This window comes from Aulonocara stuartgranti, assembly GCF_965226115.1.
Source record: "Aulonocara stuartgranti genome assembly, chromosome: 3".
Lineage (NCBI taxonomy): Eukaryota > Metazoa > Chordata > Actinopteri > Cichliformes > Cichlidae > Aulonocara > Aulonocara stuartgranti.
This window is the reverse complement of record NC_138941.1, coordinates 43,340,306-43,358,572: the sequence shown is the minus strand read 5'-3', so window position 1 is coordinate 43,358,572 and position 18,267 is coordinate 43,340,306. Positions and strand designations below refer to the sequence as shown.

Below are 18,267 nucleotides of genomic sequence, written 5' to 3'. Positions count from 1 at the left end.
ATAAACTGTGTCCTGGTGGTTTTAATGTGACCTCACTGAAAGACAAACAGACTGAAGAACTGCTGGTATCACTGCTGTGATTGTGCTTTCTGCTCTCAGTGTGGCTCTGACTCTGACTGGCACCAAACACAAGGTTATAATCTCACACAGGCGATCTGTCTTAGCTCAAAACTACACAACAGATTTACCTGATTTATTATTTATTTATTAAAACTATCATCTCTTTACATTCCCCTTTAATTGAATCATTGTGAAGTCACAGTGGACTCAGCTGTGTGTCTGTTTGCACAGTGAGTTTCTTGGAGGGTCTGAATTGTTTCTTGATGTCGAGTTTAAAACACAAAAAAGGAAACTTCAGTTTGACTCGTAAACCAACTCACATGAAACTGTCGGTGTGAAGGCATCACTCCATCCTGTTAAGAGATAGTCACTGCTACCCCGACATCTGTAGTCTCCACTGTGGGACACTGAAACTCTGCTGATCCTGTATTCACTGGATGTTGGAGGGCTGTTTGTGTTGGGTGCTGTCCATTCATATTTCCACACCTTTCCTTCACCTCCCTGAATCTCACATCTGAGAGTGATTGTCTCACCAGTGAATATCTGAGACCAGCTGTGCTGCAGTTTCACAGCAGCCAAAACTGTTCAACAAACAAACAAAAACACACATTTAAAAACAACTCCAACAGAGACCAAAAACAAAAGAAACCATAGATATAAAGTTGTTTTATTTTTTTTCTAATTTAATTGTGAATGGGTTTTTTTTTTTCAGAGCAAAAGTAAACCCTCACCTTGTTTGTAAATTGTAAATGGAGTGCTGTCCTCTGTGTAGTAAACTGGATCTCCTCTCCCTCCTCTGCAGTGGTACAGACCTCCTTGTGAGACACTAATAACTCTGTTTGCTTCATTTCCTCTCATGAGCTGAGCTTTAGAAGAGACTGAATCACGTCTGAACCAGTCAAACTTCCAGCCAGCAGAGCCCTCCACAGAGCAGCTCAGTGTCACACTGCCCCCTGCTGGTATGACTGAACTTTGTGCTGTCAGTGTGGCTCTGGGTTTACTTGCTATGGAGTTTGCAGACAAAGAAAGAAGGAAACAAAGTAAACACTAAATCATCATGGAGAAAAATTTCTTACAGTACTAATCACACATTAAACATTCACAGAGTAATTTATCTACAAAAACAAACAATAATTCGTTTCCCTGCATGTGACACATTAGACTGTTTAACTAAAGATTTCAGTGATTTCAGTGAGAAAAACTGTTGTCCTGAGCTGCCTGCAGACAGCTGGATCATTGTTGGAGTTTTCCTGTTAAGACAGATGTAAACATGAAAACATTAAATGTCAGCATGATTCATGGTCCAACTCACATGAAACTGTCAGTCTGAAGGCATCACTCCATCCTGTTAAGAGATAGTCACTGCTACCCCGACATCTGTAGTCTCCACTGTGGGACACTGAAACTCTGCTGATCCTGTATTCACTGGATGTTGGAGGGCTGTTTGTGTTGGGTGCTGTCCATTCATATTTCCACACCTTTCCTTCACCTCCCTGAATCTCACATCTGAGAGTGATTGTCTCACCAGTGAATATCTGAGACCAGCTGTGCTGCACAGTCACTGTGATCCTGTTACGAACTAACAAACACAAACATCACTGTTTCCAGCAGCAGCCTTTTGTCATACTTGTTTGAATGATTTGTTGTGCATTAATCTTTCAAAATAACCCAAATATCAATGTTCGGATTAACTGTGTAATTGTACAGACACACTTAATAGGTTAACCTGTTAACTACTTTAACATTTTGTTAAGCTGTATTTCTGTGTTGGTTCCTCTGCAAGCTGAAATTTCAAAACTTATGGCTTCAATATAATGTATTATATATTATTATAATTTAAAAACAGGTGCAGTGATCTAGGATGAATATGCTATTTTTATGTTTCATTGTATTTTTTCTGTTCAGATCAATACATTTATATATTGCTATTTCACTGATTACCCTGCATGCTATGTGATTTAATGTTTTTCAGTAACTAAAGGTGTATAAATACTCCATGCAGGTCTTCTAAACATTTAAAAAATCTGTAAAAACATACTGAACAAGAAGAAAAAGACAGAAAACTCAACGCCTCCATCTGTGCCTGTACAGCCACCGTTTAAAATGGATCTCTTCAAGACTTTGTTGTTTTATTTCAAATGAAATGTTTACACTCACCAGTTTCCCGAACCGTGACTGAGTCACTTTCTGTTATGGTGACAGTTTTCCCTTCAGCTCTACAGGTGTAATTTCCTCCTTTAAAAACAGAGATTGCTCTGCCTGACTCATCAGTTATTATGGACTTTTCTTCAGATGACGTTTGTCTGAACCACTCATATTTTAAGTCAGTAGATTCCTTCACATCACAGGTCAGTGTCACACTGCCCCCTGCTGGTATGATTGCTGTCAGAGTGGCCTTCCCTCTAAATTCTGTAAGTTAGAAATACAAAAAAAAAAGAAAATTACAGTCTCTTTGATATGAAATGTGAATAATGTTAAATCACTTTTTCAGTGTCAGTGATGGTCTGGGCGTCATATCCATGGAGGGAAACACAGAATTCTACAGGCTAGGAAACTCCACCCTGACTTCCATAAGGTACTGCTTGGACCCGCTGTCAGACCCTGTGCTAGTGCAGGTGGTCCTGGGTTTCGCCTGGTGCACGACAATGCTCAGCCTCCTGTGATGAGACTATACAGGCATATCCTGGAGGATGACTTAAATTCAACTGAACACCTCTGGGGTATTATGTTTCTGTCCATCGGGCACTAAATTATATGATATTTGCACATTTGCCAAGTGTATTTTTCGATTCAAAACTGAGACATTTTTGTTAAATTTGTTTGTATTTATTCTGTTCTTGTTCTACTGAAATAGCACATTCAACATATTTAAACTATTTTCATCACATAGTATTAATAGTTTTCAGTCATGTTACCGGCTCACTACCCTCGTGGGCAGAACATGATGTCCAATAGTGGACAGTCAGTAATGCTGGTGGGAAAAAGTAGTCAAGACTATTTGGATCATCTATCCACAGAAGAAACATGAAGATATGAAGAGAATTTCTGGGTCTTGTGATTCATATTCTGGCAGCTTTATTTAAATCCCTGGAAATGTTTAAGTCTTTGCCAGAGAATTGTATTCATCCTTGCAATTCACAGATTCCAAGAGTATTTACTTCTATTATTGTCTGTGTATTTTTTTTTTTTTATAAATACACCTTTGAGTCCTTCAGTTAATACAACAAAAGTACATTGTGATAGTCCGTACCCCAATACATTAAACAGGTGAGGCAATATATCTGTTCTAGTTTTGACATGAGTGGTACTGGTTTACCAATTCAGTTTGTAAAAATTATTAAATAAATGCACAGAAATAAATCGTATGTCAGAGTGTATCAGTAAATCACACTCTGGCTCTCACCTGGTAGTTTTAAAACTGAAATTTATTACATTTAATTTCAAATGTATCGTATAAAATAAAATAAATAAAAAGCTCCCTCAACCTCATCCTCCAGTAATTCCCTCTTCCATTTTTCACTTTCTGTTATGTTCCAGTACAGGTGGAGCTTCACGTATGCTGGGAGCACTGTAGCTCCAGCCTTAAACACTGAGACACCTAAATCTCCATACTGGCACATCAAATGCTCAGTTAAATCTTATTCACTCTGATTCTTACTGAGCCACATCTCTGTCATATATATTGACCACTTGGCCACACTCAGCTTGCTCACTTCTCCCTTCTACTTCCTGTTTGTAACCCCAAATTTATTCTGACTCAACCTCTTCCTGGTTTTGCTGAAGAAACCAGAAAGATACAGAGAGCCAGGGGCTTTCTCTCCATGGATAACCAGCCCTCCACATTTATCACAGTAACCTGCTTGGTATCTATAGAAGTATACTACTTAATAATTTAGGTTCTAAGTTCAATACTGTTAATATAAAAAAGAGCAACAAAAGAAAAAAACACACCTTACCTTCAGCATTTCCATACAAGATTTTACTGAGCACTAAAATAAAGATTGAAACATCATCAAAGTGACAGAAAATCATCTCATTATGAACTAAAACATTTATAAGAAGGTGAATTTTCAGATGACACATTCCTGCTCATTCTCTAATTGCTGTGCTTGTAGACTTTAAACTGCTAGTGTAAAACAACAGATTGTAGCACTAATCAAATTCTCAAACTTGTTCTCCTGCTCAAAAAAAAGAAAAACTGTTTCTTTATTCAGTGCCATATAAATAGAAAAGTAATCAGTAATGTACTTACAGAATAGCCCCAGTACACAGAGTAAAGACCACTTCATCCTCACATCCAGCTCTGCTGCACTCTGATCCACAGCTAATCTTTAAGTGTTTTGGTTTCCAAAAATAATTAAGCAGAAGAAAGAGCTGCTGTACTAAATATAGATAAGACTGTAACTTCTTCTTCTCAGTGGCCTCCATGCTTCCTTCCCATTAAAACTGAGCTCAAACATCTGCTGTAACTTCGACCGCAGCAGTGTTTGTGTTTCCTGTCCATTCAGAACATACATGTTTGTTCCTTATGTTGTTCCCTTTCTATTTTCTATTAAAAATGTTCTGTTACAATTTTTAAAGTCAGACAGCATTTTCACTCAGCTTATAGTTTTACTCCTTTCTTTTTTAACCAAACTGCTGTGGTCCATTGGATTGTTATCATAGCAGAATATTTGTCAGGTTTTTGGACACTGTCAGCGGCTGGATGTCAGCATATTTGACTCTGACAGTCCTGAGAGGCTTCATGCAAAACACGATGGACTCTAGCTAAAGTGAACACACTTGGTTTGGTCTTTGCTGACTAAAGAATAATCCTACTACGCTGCAGAAAAAGATTTTGACTTTTTATCAGTTCTCACAGTGTGGTATTTTTTCCCATTACAGGTAGATCATATAAAATGTGCAGTCCACACAGAGAGCAAGTGCAATGCTACAGGGGCACACCTGTAAATTTATATCCCTTTAACTATAAGAAAACTACTTAAACGGAAATTTATATTTGAATTATGTCCATTGAATGGGCTGATTACATCTGTAGAGGGTGAAATAGATGAAGAATAAAAAACAATGTTTGTGTGGAAAACTACACCAATCAAAATGATCCAATTCTTTTCCAATATGCAACATAGTGTGTGTGTGGTTTCCATTTCACAAAGACTTTAACTTGTAGACTCATATACTGCACACACTTACACTGTACACATTTAAACTTAAAACCAGATGACCAACACATGTTCTTTGTTTACGGTTTTATTATAGTTTGCAGATATTTTTAACTGAATAATAATAATTTAGTGAATTGCTGCGGAAGCTCAAAAAAGTCACATATCAGGACTTATTGAAATCCATCTTTATATGATGTTGAGGGCAGAGAGAAAGAGACAGAGTGTTTTTTTTAATTAATGTGAACAATTACAGCAGAGACTCTTACAGGCAGCTGCTTTTCAGCATGAGAAACAAGCTTTTCACAGTTTCTCTTTATGCCCACAGATTTAATGGCCACAGTGACTTTATTCGAAAACTGTTTTCACATAGTGTCATGCAATGTAGCAGTGACAATTATTACTATCACTCCAGTATGGACAGGTCATATAAACACGTGTGATGCACACAGAGAGCGAAAAGTGAAATTTCCACTGTGCTCTTTGTCTGAATTCCTTGTTAACTCTCTGCTGTGAGCTGATAACATAAAACAAGACATCTGCTAGAGTCAGATACTAAAGATCACATATTTCACACTTTGTTCTCACTGCTGTTGGAACATGTTAGATACAGTCAAGGTTTATTACAAAATGTTTATAAAAAATATATGAATATAAAACGCATGAATATTAAATAGGAATACATCTGCATTTGTTTTATACTATAAGAGAGTACTATGTCTATATCAGGGGTCGGCAACCTTTCTGATGACGAGTGCCATCTAAAATTTCCTCAGAAGTCAATGTGCCATATGACTGCATTAGCAATAAATTTAACAACGCTCTATATTAACAGTTACACACAGAACCACTTTATAGAACTATATTTGTTTGCAGATGTTGGCAGCTATCAGTGAATAGTTATCAGCTATTTTCAAACAACAAAAAGCCACTTTTTTATCCATAACAGCAAATGAACTGTACAACAGAAAATGCAAATGCTATTTATGGTCTCCTCACAACAATGATAAGAAAAATAAAATGGGCCAATATGGCACGTTTGTTAATACAGAGATACACATGTTAATGTTATTAATTCACTGCGTGTCGTGCCCAGGGCTGGATTGGGACAAAAAATCGTCCCGGGCATTTTTACTAGAGACCAGCCCACCAGGTATTAAAGCCATAAAGCCTGAATGAAAGCAAACACTGTTGTGACAGTGACGTACAGTCTTGTTGGTATATGTATGATTTCTATACATTTTACATCAGATAAAAACTTTGGTTGTAAGCTTCAGATAATTATTTAATAAAAGCTAGATATTTTAAATGAGAATAAGAAAGTATTTTATTTGTGCCCCCTTCTCCCTGTTAATGCTCTACCTGCCCCCCTGGCAAAACCTTGCTAGACCCGCCCCTGCACAGTTACCAGCTGTCAGCTAAGTAAAAAAAGGATCCTGGTGTTATTTGTCTCTCAGAAACAGTTCTTAACTTCCCTTCAACTCATTCATGTCACCTAAAAGGTAAACCTGTTTCTCCATCACCTGTTCAGCTCTGATGATTCAGTAAGGACATCTCCTGGTTTCATCTTCATGTTTCCCTCTCACCACATATCCAAACCGACAACATGACCAGCAGCTTTACAGCTGTGGCTCCAGCAAACATCAGCTGATACTAGAAATTAATATTAAATAAATTCTAACAACAGCTGATCAAGCTTAAACGTTCTGCTGTTGTTTAGCACGACATCCGCTGGTTTCCTCTTTCTGGTGCAAAGTGGGCAATGAACAAGCAAGAGAGAAAAGCCGATCAGCTGATCATTGATCAGTTTCATGATTAAAGTAGCAACAGGAGAGAATAAGAGAAGAAGAGGCAGCTGTGCAGCAAAGACACAGAATAAATCCAGCTTTGTGTCTTTTTCCATTGTAGCTGAAGTCCGGGACAAACTGTGTCCCCTCTCAGCTCAACACGAAACGCCTGATATTTTCTCTGAAAATGGGTCTCTCGAGTTATTTTTACACATTGACCAGCATCTGGCCAATCCACCACCTTTCATTGTTTATACCGTTGCAAAAAAAATAAATAAAAAAAAAATCATCGGCCCATAAAAACGAAAAATCAACATTGGCCCACCGAGCAAATGTCCGATGGCTGGTCCAGCTACGGTCATGCCAACAGTTAACCCTTCGCGTTCCAGCTGTGGCACGCGTGCCCTGGTTTGCTGACCCCTGTTATATATGATATTATGATTGAATATTGTAACTGTACATAAAGCTGAGCATGTCTGATATTTGGGCAAGAGTGGCTTCATAAAAAGCTTCTTCTTGGCTTTGCTGCTACAGCTCTCCTCACTGACCTGTAAGACAAGCACAAAGAGACAAAGTGATTTCCAACATGTAAAGATATTATGAGCTGAAGACATTTAATAATGTGAAGAATAAATCAGCCTGCATGGCAGCAGAATTACTGAGAGAGCTTCCTGATGTGACTTCAGAATAAACTGCTGCATCAGCTGCAGGACTTGATTTTCCTGTGAATGAAGAGAAGATCATTGAAAACAATAATATCATTAACCAGGAGGAAACTGGATGTCTCCACTGATGCAAAGATAAAAGAGAAGATTTTAAATAGCTGACAAAGTGTGAATACATAAATATAAACTATAAAATAAACAGATTTACATTTTAAGAGCAGATAAACATGTTGAACAATATTCAGTGGAGATGATGGCAGACTTTGCTCACCTTTGTTTTTCTTGGCTTTTTCTTTTTTGGGCTGTTTGACCTCAGCATACATCAGACTGTCCTCTAAAAGAGACGTCAGAGCTCAGCACACATTTGTTCAGCACAGATATGATGACAAGAACATTACAGAGTAAAAACATGAGAGAAACTATTTAGTTTGGGGACATATAGATGGACAATACTATACTGTACAATAACAATATCATTCTGTATATGTAGCAGACAAACTTACACTAAACTCTGAACGGCCCTCGATGTGTATAAGATTCAGTCTGCTGATGTGTAGTGGTCGTATGTAGTAGCTAAGCTTGGTCAGTGAATAACTAAACTCCATGTTGACCTATAATTACCTGCAATATAATGATGTGATGACACATTCAAGTACAAACACTGAATGAGACTGTTGTGACTGTACCTGCAGCTCCCGTCTTCACCTCAGAGTAAACAGCACTCTGCTCTGGTTTATGATGCTTCTCTGTGAAGATGATCAGATTAATGAAAATAATTAAAACATTTTAAACACTTTAAAAACTTTCCAGGCTTTTTTCTACACTGTGTGTTTTGTGTACTCACTCTTCTTTCTAAGGTTTTGAAGTTTAATAAGAGAGTATGTGACGTCTCCGGGTTCATCTGCACCTGAAATGTAAGAATGTTTGTAAACACATCACACCAAACATCCTCCAGCTTCTCTCTTCTGAGGGGCACCAGACAGGGATGCCCACTCTCCCCTTCACTGTTTGCAATTTTTATTGAGCCACTAGCAGCAGCAATTAGACAGGCTACAACAATTAAGGGCATAAAATGTAAGAATATAGAACGTAAAATCAGCCTTTATGCAGATGATGTGTTACTTTTTCTCCAAAACTCACAAACCAATATCTCTGGGGTAATTGCATTGATAAATTCCTTCTCAAGTGTCTCAGATTATTCAATTAACTGGTCGAAATCAACAGTTCTTCCGATTAATTGCTCCTTCCATAACTCTTCTCCTTCCCCACTGCAATGTGGAAATATAAAATATTTAGGTATTAATGTCTCTCCTAAACTTTCAGAATTAACTAAATTAAACCACATCCCACTTTTAAAGACAGTAGAAGGCGACCTGGCTAGATGGAAATCTTTACCCATATCACTCATGGGAAGGGTCGCCGCTATAAAAATGATGGTCTTGCCAAAAATAAACTATTTATTTTCAATGATCCCAAATAAGCCATCACAAGATTGGTTCAGATCTCTAGACTCGTATATTTCTAAATTCCTTTGGAAAGATAAACCCCCACGTATCAGCTTAAAAACACTACAAAGGACCAAGGATAAAGGAGGATTAGATCTGCCTAACTTTAATCACTATTTTTTAGCCAACAGGCTTCAGTTCATCTCTAGATGGTTTAAACACACCCTCTTAGATGAACCTTGGATAGATGTAGAACAGGCACTATGTAATAACCTAGAAATTTCAGACCTACCATTTATCAGCTCAAACATCAAACGACATGAATGCTTTAAAAGCATCAATATTAGCTCTTCTCTGACAGCATGGTGGGAGTTTCTAAAAATGACAGAGTCTTCATTAATCCCATGCAAAAGTACACCTATCTGGAACAATCCTGACATATTACAAAACAATAATATGATAAACTTTCCAGATTGGAATTGCAAAGGAATTAAATACTTGGAACATATGTGGGAAGGAACAGACTTTATTTCGTTTGACAGACTAGTTGCACATTATGGGATCAACAAGAAACGATTTTTGGAATATTAACAAATTAAATCCATAGTAAAAAAAGAAATTTAATCCCAGTGAAGCTGAATTACAAACACCACCAAGTGTGGTACAATTTTTTAGTCTAAAACCCCCCAAATTATTGTCTAAAATATACAGAACACTTTCTAAAATAGATGAATCAATATCCCTTCCTATTGTAAAATGGGAAGCAGATTTATCAATCAACTTAGACCCAAACCTTTGGTCTCAGATATGCTTAAAAACCTTTCAATGGATCAGAAATCCCAGTTTGCAATTAATACAATACAAAATATTACACAGAGTGCACTATACTGGTCATCGGATGTTCAAGATGGGCTATACGCCTTCCAACAACTGCTCACACTGCACAGCAAATACAACGGACAATTACATCCATGCTCTTTGGTTCTGTCCACCAATTCAGAAATTCTGGCGTGAGATATGTGAAGACTTATCAAAGTGTCTGAAATGTAACATTCCAGCCTCCCCTTTAGTGTGCTTGCTGGGCAACTTGGATGAGGTCACTGCAGAAATAAACACAGCCCACGTTGTTTTACGGCCCTATGCATTGCCAAGAAAATGGTCCTCATTAACTGGAAAAATAAAAATAATCTTAATTGTAACCAATATAGAAACCATCTAATAGATCACATTAGTCTTGATACAACATCTGCCATCACATTTGATCAATCCCTTTGGGCTCCTTTGATCGGCTTCATCACCTAGTGGGGCTGGGGGATCATGGTTTGGTCCTGCCTTCGCTATTGTGGTTGATATGGGGGTAGGGACGGCCTTAGGGCGTCTGGGGAGTCCTTAAGGACGTTTCCCTAGAGGGACTAACCTGAGGGATGTGGCCATGACCTGGTTAGGAGCTCTGGGGCTCTTGGATGGTGTTTTCCTTGTGGCTGCATACAGCGGAGATGGGGGAGGGTCTGTGCTGGCGGACATTGGTTACTGGCCTGGTAGCCTGCTGCCCCTGGGAGGGTCCGGGACGGGCGTGGAGGCTTGGGGGTCTGGGGGTGCTCCGCCCCCCGGTCTGGGGTGCTGAGGGCCCCGGTCCGGATGGGCCTGGGCCCCCTTGCCCTGGTGGGTTCCAGAGTGTGGGGGTCCCTACTGGGGTCAGCGGGGGAGCTGGCCCCAGGGAGGGGCTGCTTGCCCCTCCCTTTCTTCCCTCCCCATCCTCAGCTGCCTCCCTATTCCCGCTCTACCACACCCTCCCACACACGCAGGGCTTGGGGTGCAGGTATGTCACCAGGGTGCAGGGGAGGCACTCCCCCTCTGTCCCGTTCTGGCCGCCTGTGCCTCAATTTTATTCTGCAACCTAGACATCCACATTACTCACACTCTCACATAACACATACATATAGGGCCTTGGGGGTGGGCACGTTTTACAGCATCCAGAGGATGGTCGGTGTACTCCAACCCACCTCTGGCGCTGGTGCCCTACCCTCAATTTTAAATGCATTTAGACACTAAGGGTTTTCGGGAAGAGCCGTGCTGCTCTCTGAGAGGAAGCTAGTACCATGCTCTCCTGAGTTTTAAATGCACTTTAGAACAGCACACAGCAACACTACATATGAGCGGGCGTAGGGAGGTTTGAGGTCTTCACTCACCCCGGTTCTGTTAGCCGTCAGACTGGGGTCTGGGATGCGGGGCCTCCCCGCTACTGCAGATAAGGAGGTGGTCTGCTTGCCTCCACCCCAGAGAGAAGGGTTACATCTCCTGGGTCTAGATGCGGCTTGCCCCTCTGAGGGTGGGGGTACCTGGACCTGGGATATAGAGTATGTTTGGGGAGTGCGACTGTCTGTGCAGTGTCTATTTGTGTCTGTCTACACGTTGGGTAAGTGCCAAGTATTTGGTTGTGCATATGGGGTGGGAATGCACGTCTGTGTCCGCGTGTGCCTGTTCGTCTGTGTCTATATGTCAGGTTGGGTCTTAGACTCAACCTCTCTGGGTACATCTCAGGCCCTCTAAAGTATGGAGGCCTATCTCCCCTCACCACACTCCCTGCCGGTGGCTGATGCCCTCAGACGTTGGTGTGTTGGTGGTCCTTGTCGTCTGGGGCTGGGCGCTCATGTATGTACCAGCTCACACCTGGTGGCCGATTGGCGGGGCCGGGCGCCTGTGGCCCGGCTGGGCTCCTTCCGGGGGGTGGGATGCCCTCAGGCCTCTGGCCTCTGGGCCTGAAGCTCGGTCCTCTCTGGCACAGCTGGCTGCCGGCAGAGCCCGCGGGCACGCCACTGCAACCCCCTCTGGCCTCTGCTCCGAAGCTGCGGGGTGACCTCTCCTTTGGGGCTCTACTCAGCTCTTCCCAGGAGGGTGGCACGGTCCCCCCCCTCCCTTTGGTGGTCCTCCTCGGGTCCTTGTACTCTGGGGCCTCTGGATGTCTGGGGCCTGGATCTCCTCCATACCTGCTTCATACCCTGGAGGACGGGGCTGTGGCTCCCCACACTCCCTAGCAGATCGTTACATGGAAAAACCTTTGGAATACAAGCATGCTGATCCACACAGGTATGCACACAGGTGTACACACAGGTGTTCACAGACGCGAACTACAGCTTTCTTGGCTGCTGCCTCAAAGAACATTGTGCGCTGTCTATCTTGCGTGCTGCACAATATCATTTATTATTTAGTATCTACTGTTATCTACTGCTAGCTAGTTTATTGTGATGGTGCTGTTTTTTTATTATGTTGCTCTTTGTTGTTTGCTTTCTCTTCTGTTTTTTTTCTCCATACAGGTGATCCAGGTGTTTTGTTTGTTTGTTTGTTTGTTTTTGTTTTTTTCTTTCTTCCCCCCCTTCTCACCGTCTCTTCTCCCCTTTGGTTTTCTTTCTCTCCCTCTCTTTCTTTCATTCTTTCTCCCTGTCCTATCCCCCAGTCATGTCTGTCCCGTTTGTACCAACTGAAAATAAAATAAATTCATAATTATAATAAAGGTCAATCAAATGGACCAATATGGCAAGGCCATGATGATCCACTTGCTAAAATAAATCCGCTTGGCATCCTTCTTGGCCTTAAGAAAACAATTCTGATGGCTAAAGATCCAAACGGGACACAAAAAAAAAACAAAAAAAAAAACACATCACATCCAATTTCATTAGTTGTGTTTAAGTCAAATCCAGGACTGTCAGATATTTTCAGAGCATGAACCCATCATGGTGTTACTGTTTGTGTTGTTCTGATATGAAACAACAACATTTGTGGATTCTTTCAGTCGAGTTAAAGATACAATCAGGTTGTAAAATCCTGTTTGTTTCTGATCTTTTGTGCATGTAGTCAGTTGGTTATTTGGATGTTTGTCCAGCTGGATTTTGATAAATGTTCTTTGAGAAGCTGCTGAGCACAAACTGAACCTAAGAAATGTTCCTGTTAATGGAGACTGAATGAAAAGTCAATATTAATAATGATAATAAAGATCGGTTTAAGTGCTGACCAGGATGAAGAGAGTTGTATTCATGAGTTTCATCCTGGTTGACTCCATGATTTGTGGAAGAGCCCGGACTGTGACTCTCAGACTGGATCGACCTGAAACAGGAAATAAACACAATAAACTCAAAAGTAACTGATGTTTGTTTAAAATGATAATAAAAAGTATTTTACCAACCTGGTGAAGCAATCTGTGAAAGAGACAAATGTTATTACACATGTTTGTGATGTAAATTGTTCGATCAGAATACATGTATATGTGTGAATAATTAAAGCGTATGCAGTAAATAAACTCTGTAATACACAATGACAAGAAGAGGCTCTTACACTTGGACTGTCTGCAGCGATAGAACAAGAGCAGGAGAATAATAATGAGAGAGACTCCACAAACCAGTCCAACCATCAACCACACAGGAGATGAAGAGCTGTCAGCTCCTGACACAGTTACAAGAAACAATAATTATTCATTAATGAATTACATGTATTTATATATATATATATATATATATATATATATATATATATATATATATATATATATATATATATATATATATATAATTTTACAAAATTGAGCCAGGCGACTTTGAGACGTAAATCAGAAAATCTAATGTTGCCTCTCAGTCATCAAACTCATTTATAAAAATCCATCACATATTTTGATCCTGCTCACCTTTAACTGACATCCAGCTCTGTGCTGACTCTCTTCCTGAGTACTGACACTTGTAGAAACCTTCATCAGACTTTGACACTGCAGAGATCTTCAGCTCCCCTCGGGGATCATTTTGAATAAGTTTGTCATTGTGATAGAAAAACACATTGGAAAGTATTTTTTGTGTTCTCAAAATGCAGCTCAGACTAACAGAAGCTCCCTCAGTCACAGGATGAACAGGACTCACCAGGATAGGACCATTACCATCATCTGTGAAACAATCACAAATATTGTTCCAGTCACATCAGCTGCTGCACACTTTTAGAAAAAAGCTGACAAACAATAATAAGAACAGATTGTACAGATGCTTTTTATCATCAAGATCTGATCTTCTATGTTTAAAAACTGCTATTTTTCCCACATAAAATGACTTCACATACAGCAAAGCTGGGACAAATGTTCATGTGATTTCTAAATCATCCAAATCCAAGTAGTAAATGTATAATAACATACTCTGTACAGTGATGTTGACTGCACTGCTGAACTCTCCTGATCCAGACTCACACCAGTACACTGCAGTATCTGACTTTGATGTGTTGATGTCACATGTGGATCCAGTCATTCTCCTACAGTCAGAGAGTCGGCCGTCCTCAGAGAACTTCCTCACTCTCCACTCAGTGAAGTTTCCCTCACAGGTCAGTGAGACAGAGTCAGAGGTGAAGTGTTGCACTCTGTCAGGACTCACTGTGAGAGACGCTGCTGAATGAACATCTGGAAACAACATGCAGTGAAGAGACAAAGCTCACAGATGTTAGGATTCAAAATATCACAGTGAAAATATTATTTTTCTTTAATGTTTAAAGGTCAGTGCTAAAAGCAATGTTCATATAATTTTCACCTTCAATGCTACCCCCCCCCCAAAAAAAAAAAAACCCCATCAATTTACAGTTTTTTGCTGTTGCATTACTTGAAAAAAGATAGACAGAAACAAGCTGACCTGCAGACCAGACAAACTTTGGTTGACTGTGATCAGTGTGATACTCTGGGTCTCCTCTTCCAGCTCTGCACACATATCCTGCTGTGTGTGTCTGTCCATGAATGATGTAGGAGTCCTGTGCAGTCCCACTGCCATCAGGTAGCAGCTCATAACTGGAGGATTTCTCTGATAGATCAGGAACAGCTTTATACCAGTAGAAGCTCCATCCTGCAGACGGATGTTCAACCTCACAGTTCAGAGTTACTGAGGCTCCAGGACTCAGCCATGATGGAGACACAGTGAGGACAGGACGGGGTTCATCTGTTCAACAAAGATTTTCTCTCAATCTTTCGTCTCTTAACTCTGAATTCAATGTCACTAAAATGTTGACTCACAAATATTTATGATGAACTTTAAGAGTGAGACTATCTAAACATGTCAAATATCTCAACATGTACTAATAAAAACACATTTTTACAAACTGTTTCTATTTCCAGGTTAAATGAACTATGACTCTACTTACTGTCAGAAACTGTCAGTGTGACTGAATCACTCCACTCTGTTGTTTTATGCTGTGAACTTTTCATTCTGCCCTTACAGCGATAGTTTCCACTGTTGGATGATGAAGCAGATCTAATCCTGTATTCATTTTGATTTGGAGCTTTTATCATGCTGTTTGTTTCCCACTCATAATCCCACTCAGTGTCTCCTCCATGGATCTCACATCTGACAGTGATCGTCTCTCCTCTGTATATCTCAGACCAGTTTGGATACAGAGTCACAACAGGCCTGTTTGAGGCTGTTACTGTTCAAGAAAGTACAATAAAAACACATGAATGTCAAAAATGTTAATGCCTTTTGTTCTTCATCTTCCTCCTTAATCAGGAATTTATCTGACTTCATGTTAAACTGACCAGTTTTCCCAATCCTGACTGACTGGCTGTCCTCTGTGTAGTAAACTGGGTTTCCTCTTCCTCCTCTGCACCTGTAGAGTCCTTCCTGTGAGACACTGATTTGTCCATCTGAGTGGAAAACTGCATCTTGTGTGTTCAGGGCTTCAGAGGATTTCTCATCTCTGTACCAGTAGTATTTCCATCCAGATGATGATGATGGGTTCACAGAGCAGGTCAGGGTCACACTGCCCCCTACTGGAACAGCTGTGTTATCAGCTCTCAGTTTGGCCTTTGGTTTATCTGCAGTTCAGTTTAGAAAAAGAACAAAAGTCAATGACTGAATCAAACCAGTTGAAATAACTTGGTGGAAATATGGAAATAATAAATATCACATAACTTTAATGGTGAAGCTACAACAAACTGTACAACTATCACACAAACACATATATATTTAATATATTCATATTTAATTTGCTGCATTTCTAAGTTAAAAACACACACGAGGAACAATCAGTGGATTTAATGTTTCTTAGTGGATGTGGTGGAGCAGCTGAGACAAATCCAGCATTTGTTCTGCATTTCATCTTTCATGTATTAGAGCTGCACAGCAGAGAAGTTACTCTCATATGTTTTGTTCTCTTCACTGTGAATAAAAAGCTGCTGTTCAGGTTTTTGTTGTTGGAATAAAAACTAAACATTTTACTGACCAACATGAAAGACAGTTATAAAGCTGTAAGAAAGAAGAAGTGCTTTTTCCTTATTTAGATACTCTGGATGAAAGATCTTACATGATACAGTCAGTGTGATGATATCACTCCACTCTGAGAAGAAATAGTCCCTCCTGCCCCGGCAGCTGTATCCTCCACTGTCAGACTCAGTAGCTCTGATGATTCTGTATTCATTGGATGTTGGAGGTGTGTTTAACTTGGCTGCTCTCCATTCATACGTCCACTGAGCTCCTTCACCTCCCTGAATCTCACATCTGACAGTGACTGTCTCACCGCTGTATATCTGAGTCCAGGATGGCTGCAGGGTCACAGTGGGCTTACTGGGAACTGTTCACAGGAAAATATCCAGTTAGATACAAATAGAAACATAAAAATTCTGCTGTTTAAAACATGAGAGTAAAGTGAGTGAAAAACAGCTGATTCACAGACAGAAACTGTTTAGAAGAATGAACAGCAACACATATACACACAAAGTTATGATACCATGTAAACAACTTCAATTTATGACTTTTAGTAAAGTTTCATAGCATTTACATCATTCAGTTGTTATTTTTTTATTGATGTTGTATATATATTTTTTTCATGAGTTGGATTAAGTATGCTTTGGTTTCTGTGGTGGGGCGTGGTTTGTGGTGCCGTGCGGACGCACCTGTATGGCATTCACAATCACACCCATGGTGTTAAAAACACGGCGAAGTAGTGGTTGGAAATTGTGGTGTGATGCATGTACTGAATAAAGATGGGTCACAACAAAAATCTCTGGACCCATCAGTCACACCAGTTTCATAAAAACTGAATTTGAGGTGAACTAGCAAATCATGTTCATTGAGTATGTTCACTCTGAGTTAAGTGTGTGAGCAGAGAAAGAAAGTCATCAGAGATTAAAATTCAGGGAAATGAAGGACGCATTTGAGGGCCGCATTTCGAGCAGCCTTCGAATTGGGACAGCCTTTGTCGGGTCGGTGTGATGTAATCGGCCTTAAAATGCGGCCTTTAAGGCTGCAGACCCCGAATTGGGATACAGCCTGTATCTCAAACTTAACATTTAAAACCACCATCAATTTTTATTGTCATTTTAAAGAATTCAAACTTGGACACAAATATATTACAAACCAATTTTAAACCTCCCTCGTTTAGTGAAGTATTAGAAAAAGCTGTATTTATGCAAATAAAAGCTTTTGTGAAGGAAAATGACACTCTTGATATGTTTGAGTTTGGTTATAGACTGAATCCCAAGATAATCAGTGACCTGACTGACTTACGATTATGTGGTGCGCCCAGAATATGTGTCCACTTTTATTAATGCTTTCATTTCTTTTATTTAATTCGTTAACAGTTTATTTTAGTAATTGTGAGGACTGAAAGTCATTTTGGAGACATGACCAGTATTTGTAACGTATTGTTTTGTTACACGGACTGTGCAGAAGGACAGTAAAGTGGAGCAACACAAAAGGTGGAACTGTTGATTTTAAGGCATGTGTGCCCCTTTAGGGGGTGGAAGTCCACACACCACTGAGATGAATTCTGGAAGGTGAACCAAGTGCACTGTCTTCATTGCTCCTGAACTTTAGCTGTTTTGTAAGAATTTCATCTTTGTTATTATGGCTTCTCCCCTGTGGCCCTTAATGAATTTAATATCACTACTTATTAGTCGTGTGCAATACTGCAAGATTTGGTATCAATCTAATACCAAGTAAATACCAGGCCTATATCGCTGATACTGATACCAGTACCAATACTTTTTAATAATTACCATCATCAGTGTTGCTAATTCTGAATGAATTTTCATCACCTTTAAGACAGCCAGGTTGCTTCTTAGATGGAACTGCAGCAGTGCGTACAGGAAAGAAACAGAAAGTAAAGTATCGAGTTCATTACACTCGTAAGGAAAAAGAAC

The 18,267-nt window shown here is 40.0% G+C and overlaps 2 protein-coding genes across 2 annotated transcripts in view; both read right to left on the bottom strand.

Annotated features, from left to right (window-relative positions):
- Positions 1–354: 354 nt before the first annotated feature.
- On the bottom strand, positions 355–4,382 carry LOC309703072 (Fc receptor-like protein 5; the record flags this gene model as incomplete). Its single annotated transcript, XM_082527775.1, has 5 exons — positions 4,313–4,382; positions 4,017–4,049; positions 2,218–2,469; positions 1,373–1,639; positions 355–641 (listed from the first exon to the last, which is right to left on the bottom strand). The coding sequence occupies exons 1-5, from the start codon at positions 4,347–4,349 to the stop codon at positions 355–357; spliced, it is 876 nt and encodes a 291-aa protein (XP_082383901.1). The 5' UTR covers positions 4,350–4,382.
- Positions 4,383–7,543: 3,161 nt separating this feature from the next.
- LOC309703071 (Fc receptor-like protein 5) overlaps positions 7,544–18,267 on the bottom strand; it is a 99,201-nt gene continuing 88,477 nt past the window's right edge. Inside the window, exons 7-13 of the mRNA XM_082527774.1 lie at positions 15,660–15,942; positions 13,449–13,564; positions 13,129–13,257; positions 8,519–8,581; positions 8,361–8,420; positions 7,946–8,008; positions 7,544–7,731 (exon numbers count right to left, since the gene is read on the bottom strand). Of these exons, the coding sequence (XP_082383900.1) occupies positions 7,607–7,731; positions 7,946–8,008; positions 8,361–8,420; positions 8,519–8,581; positions 13,129–13,257; positions 13,449–13,564; positions 15,660–15,942 (839 nt within the window). The 3' untranslated portion in view covers positions 7,544–7,606. The remainder of the gene's footprint in view (positions 7,732–7,945; positions 8,009–8,360; positions 8,421–8,518; positions 8,582–13,128; positions 13,258–13,448; positions 13,565–15,659; positions 15,943–18,267) is intronic.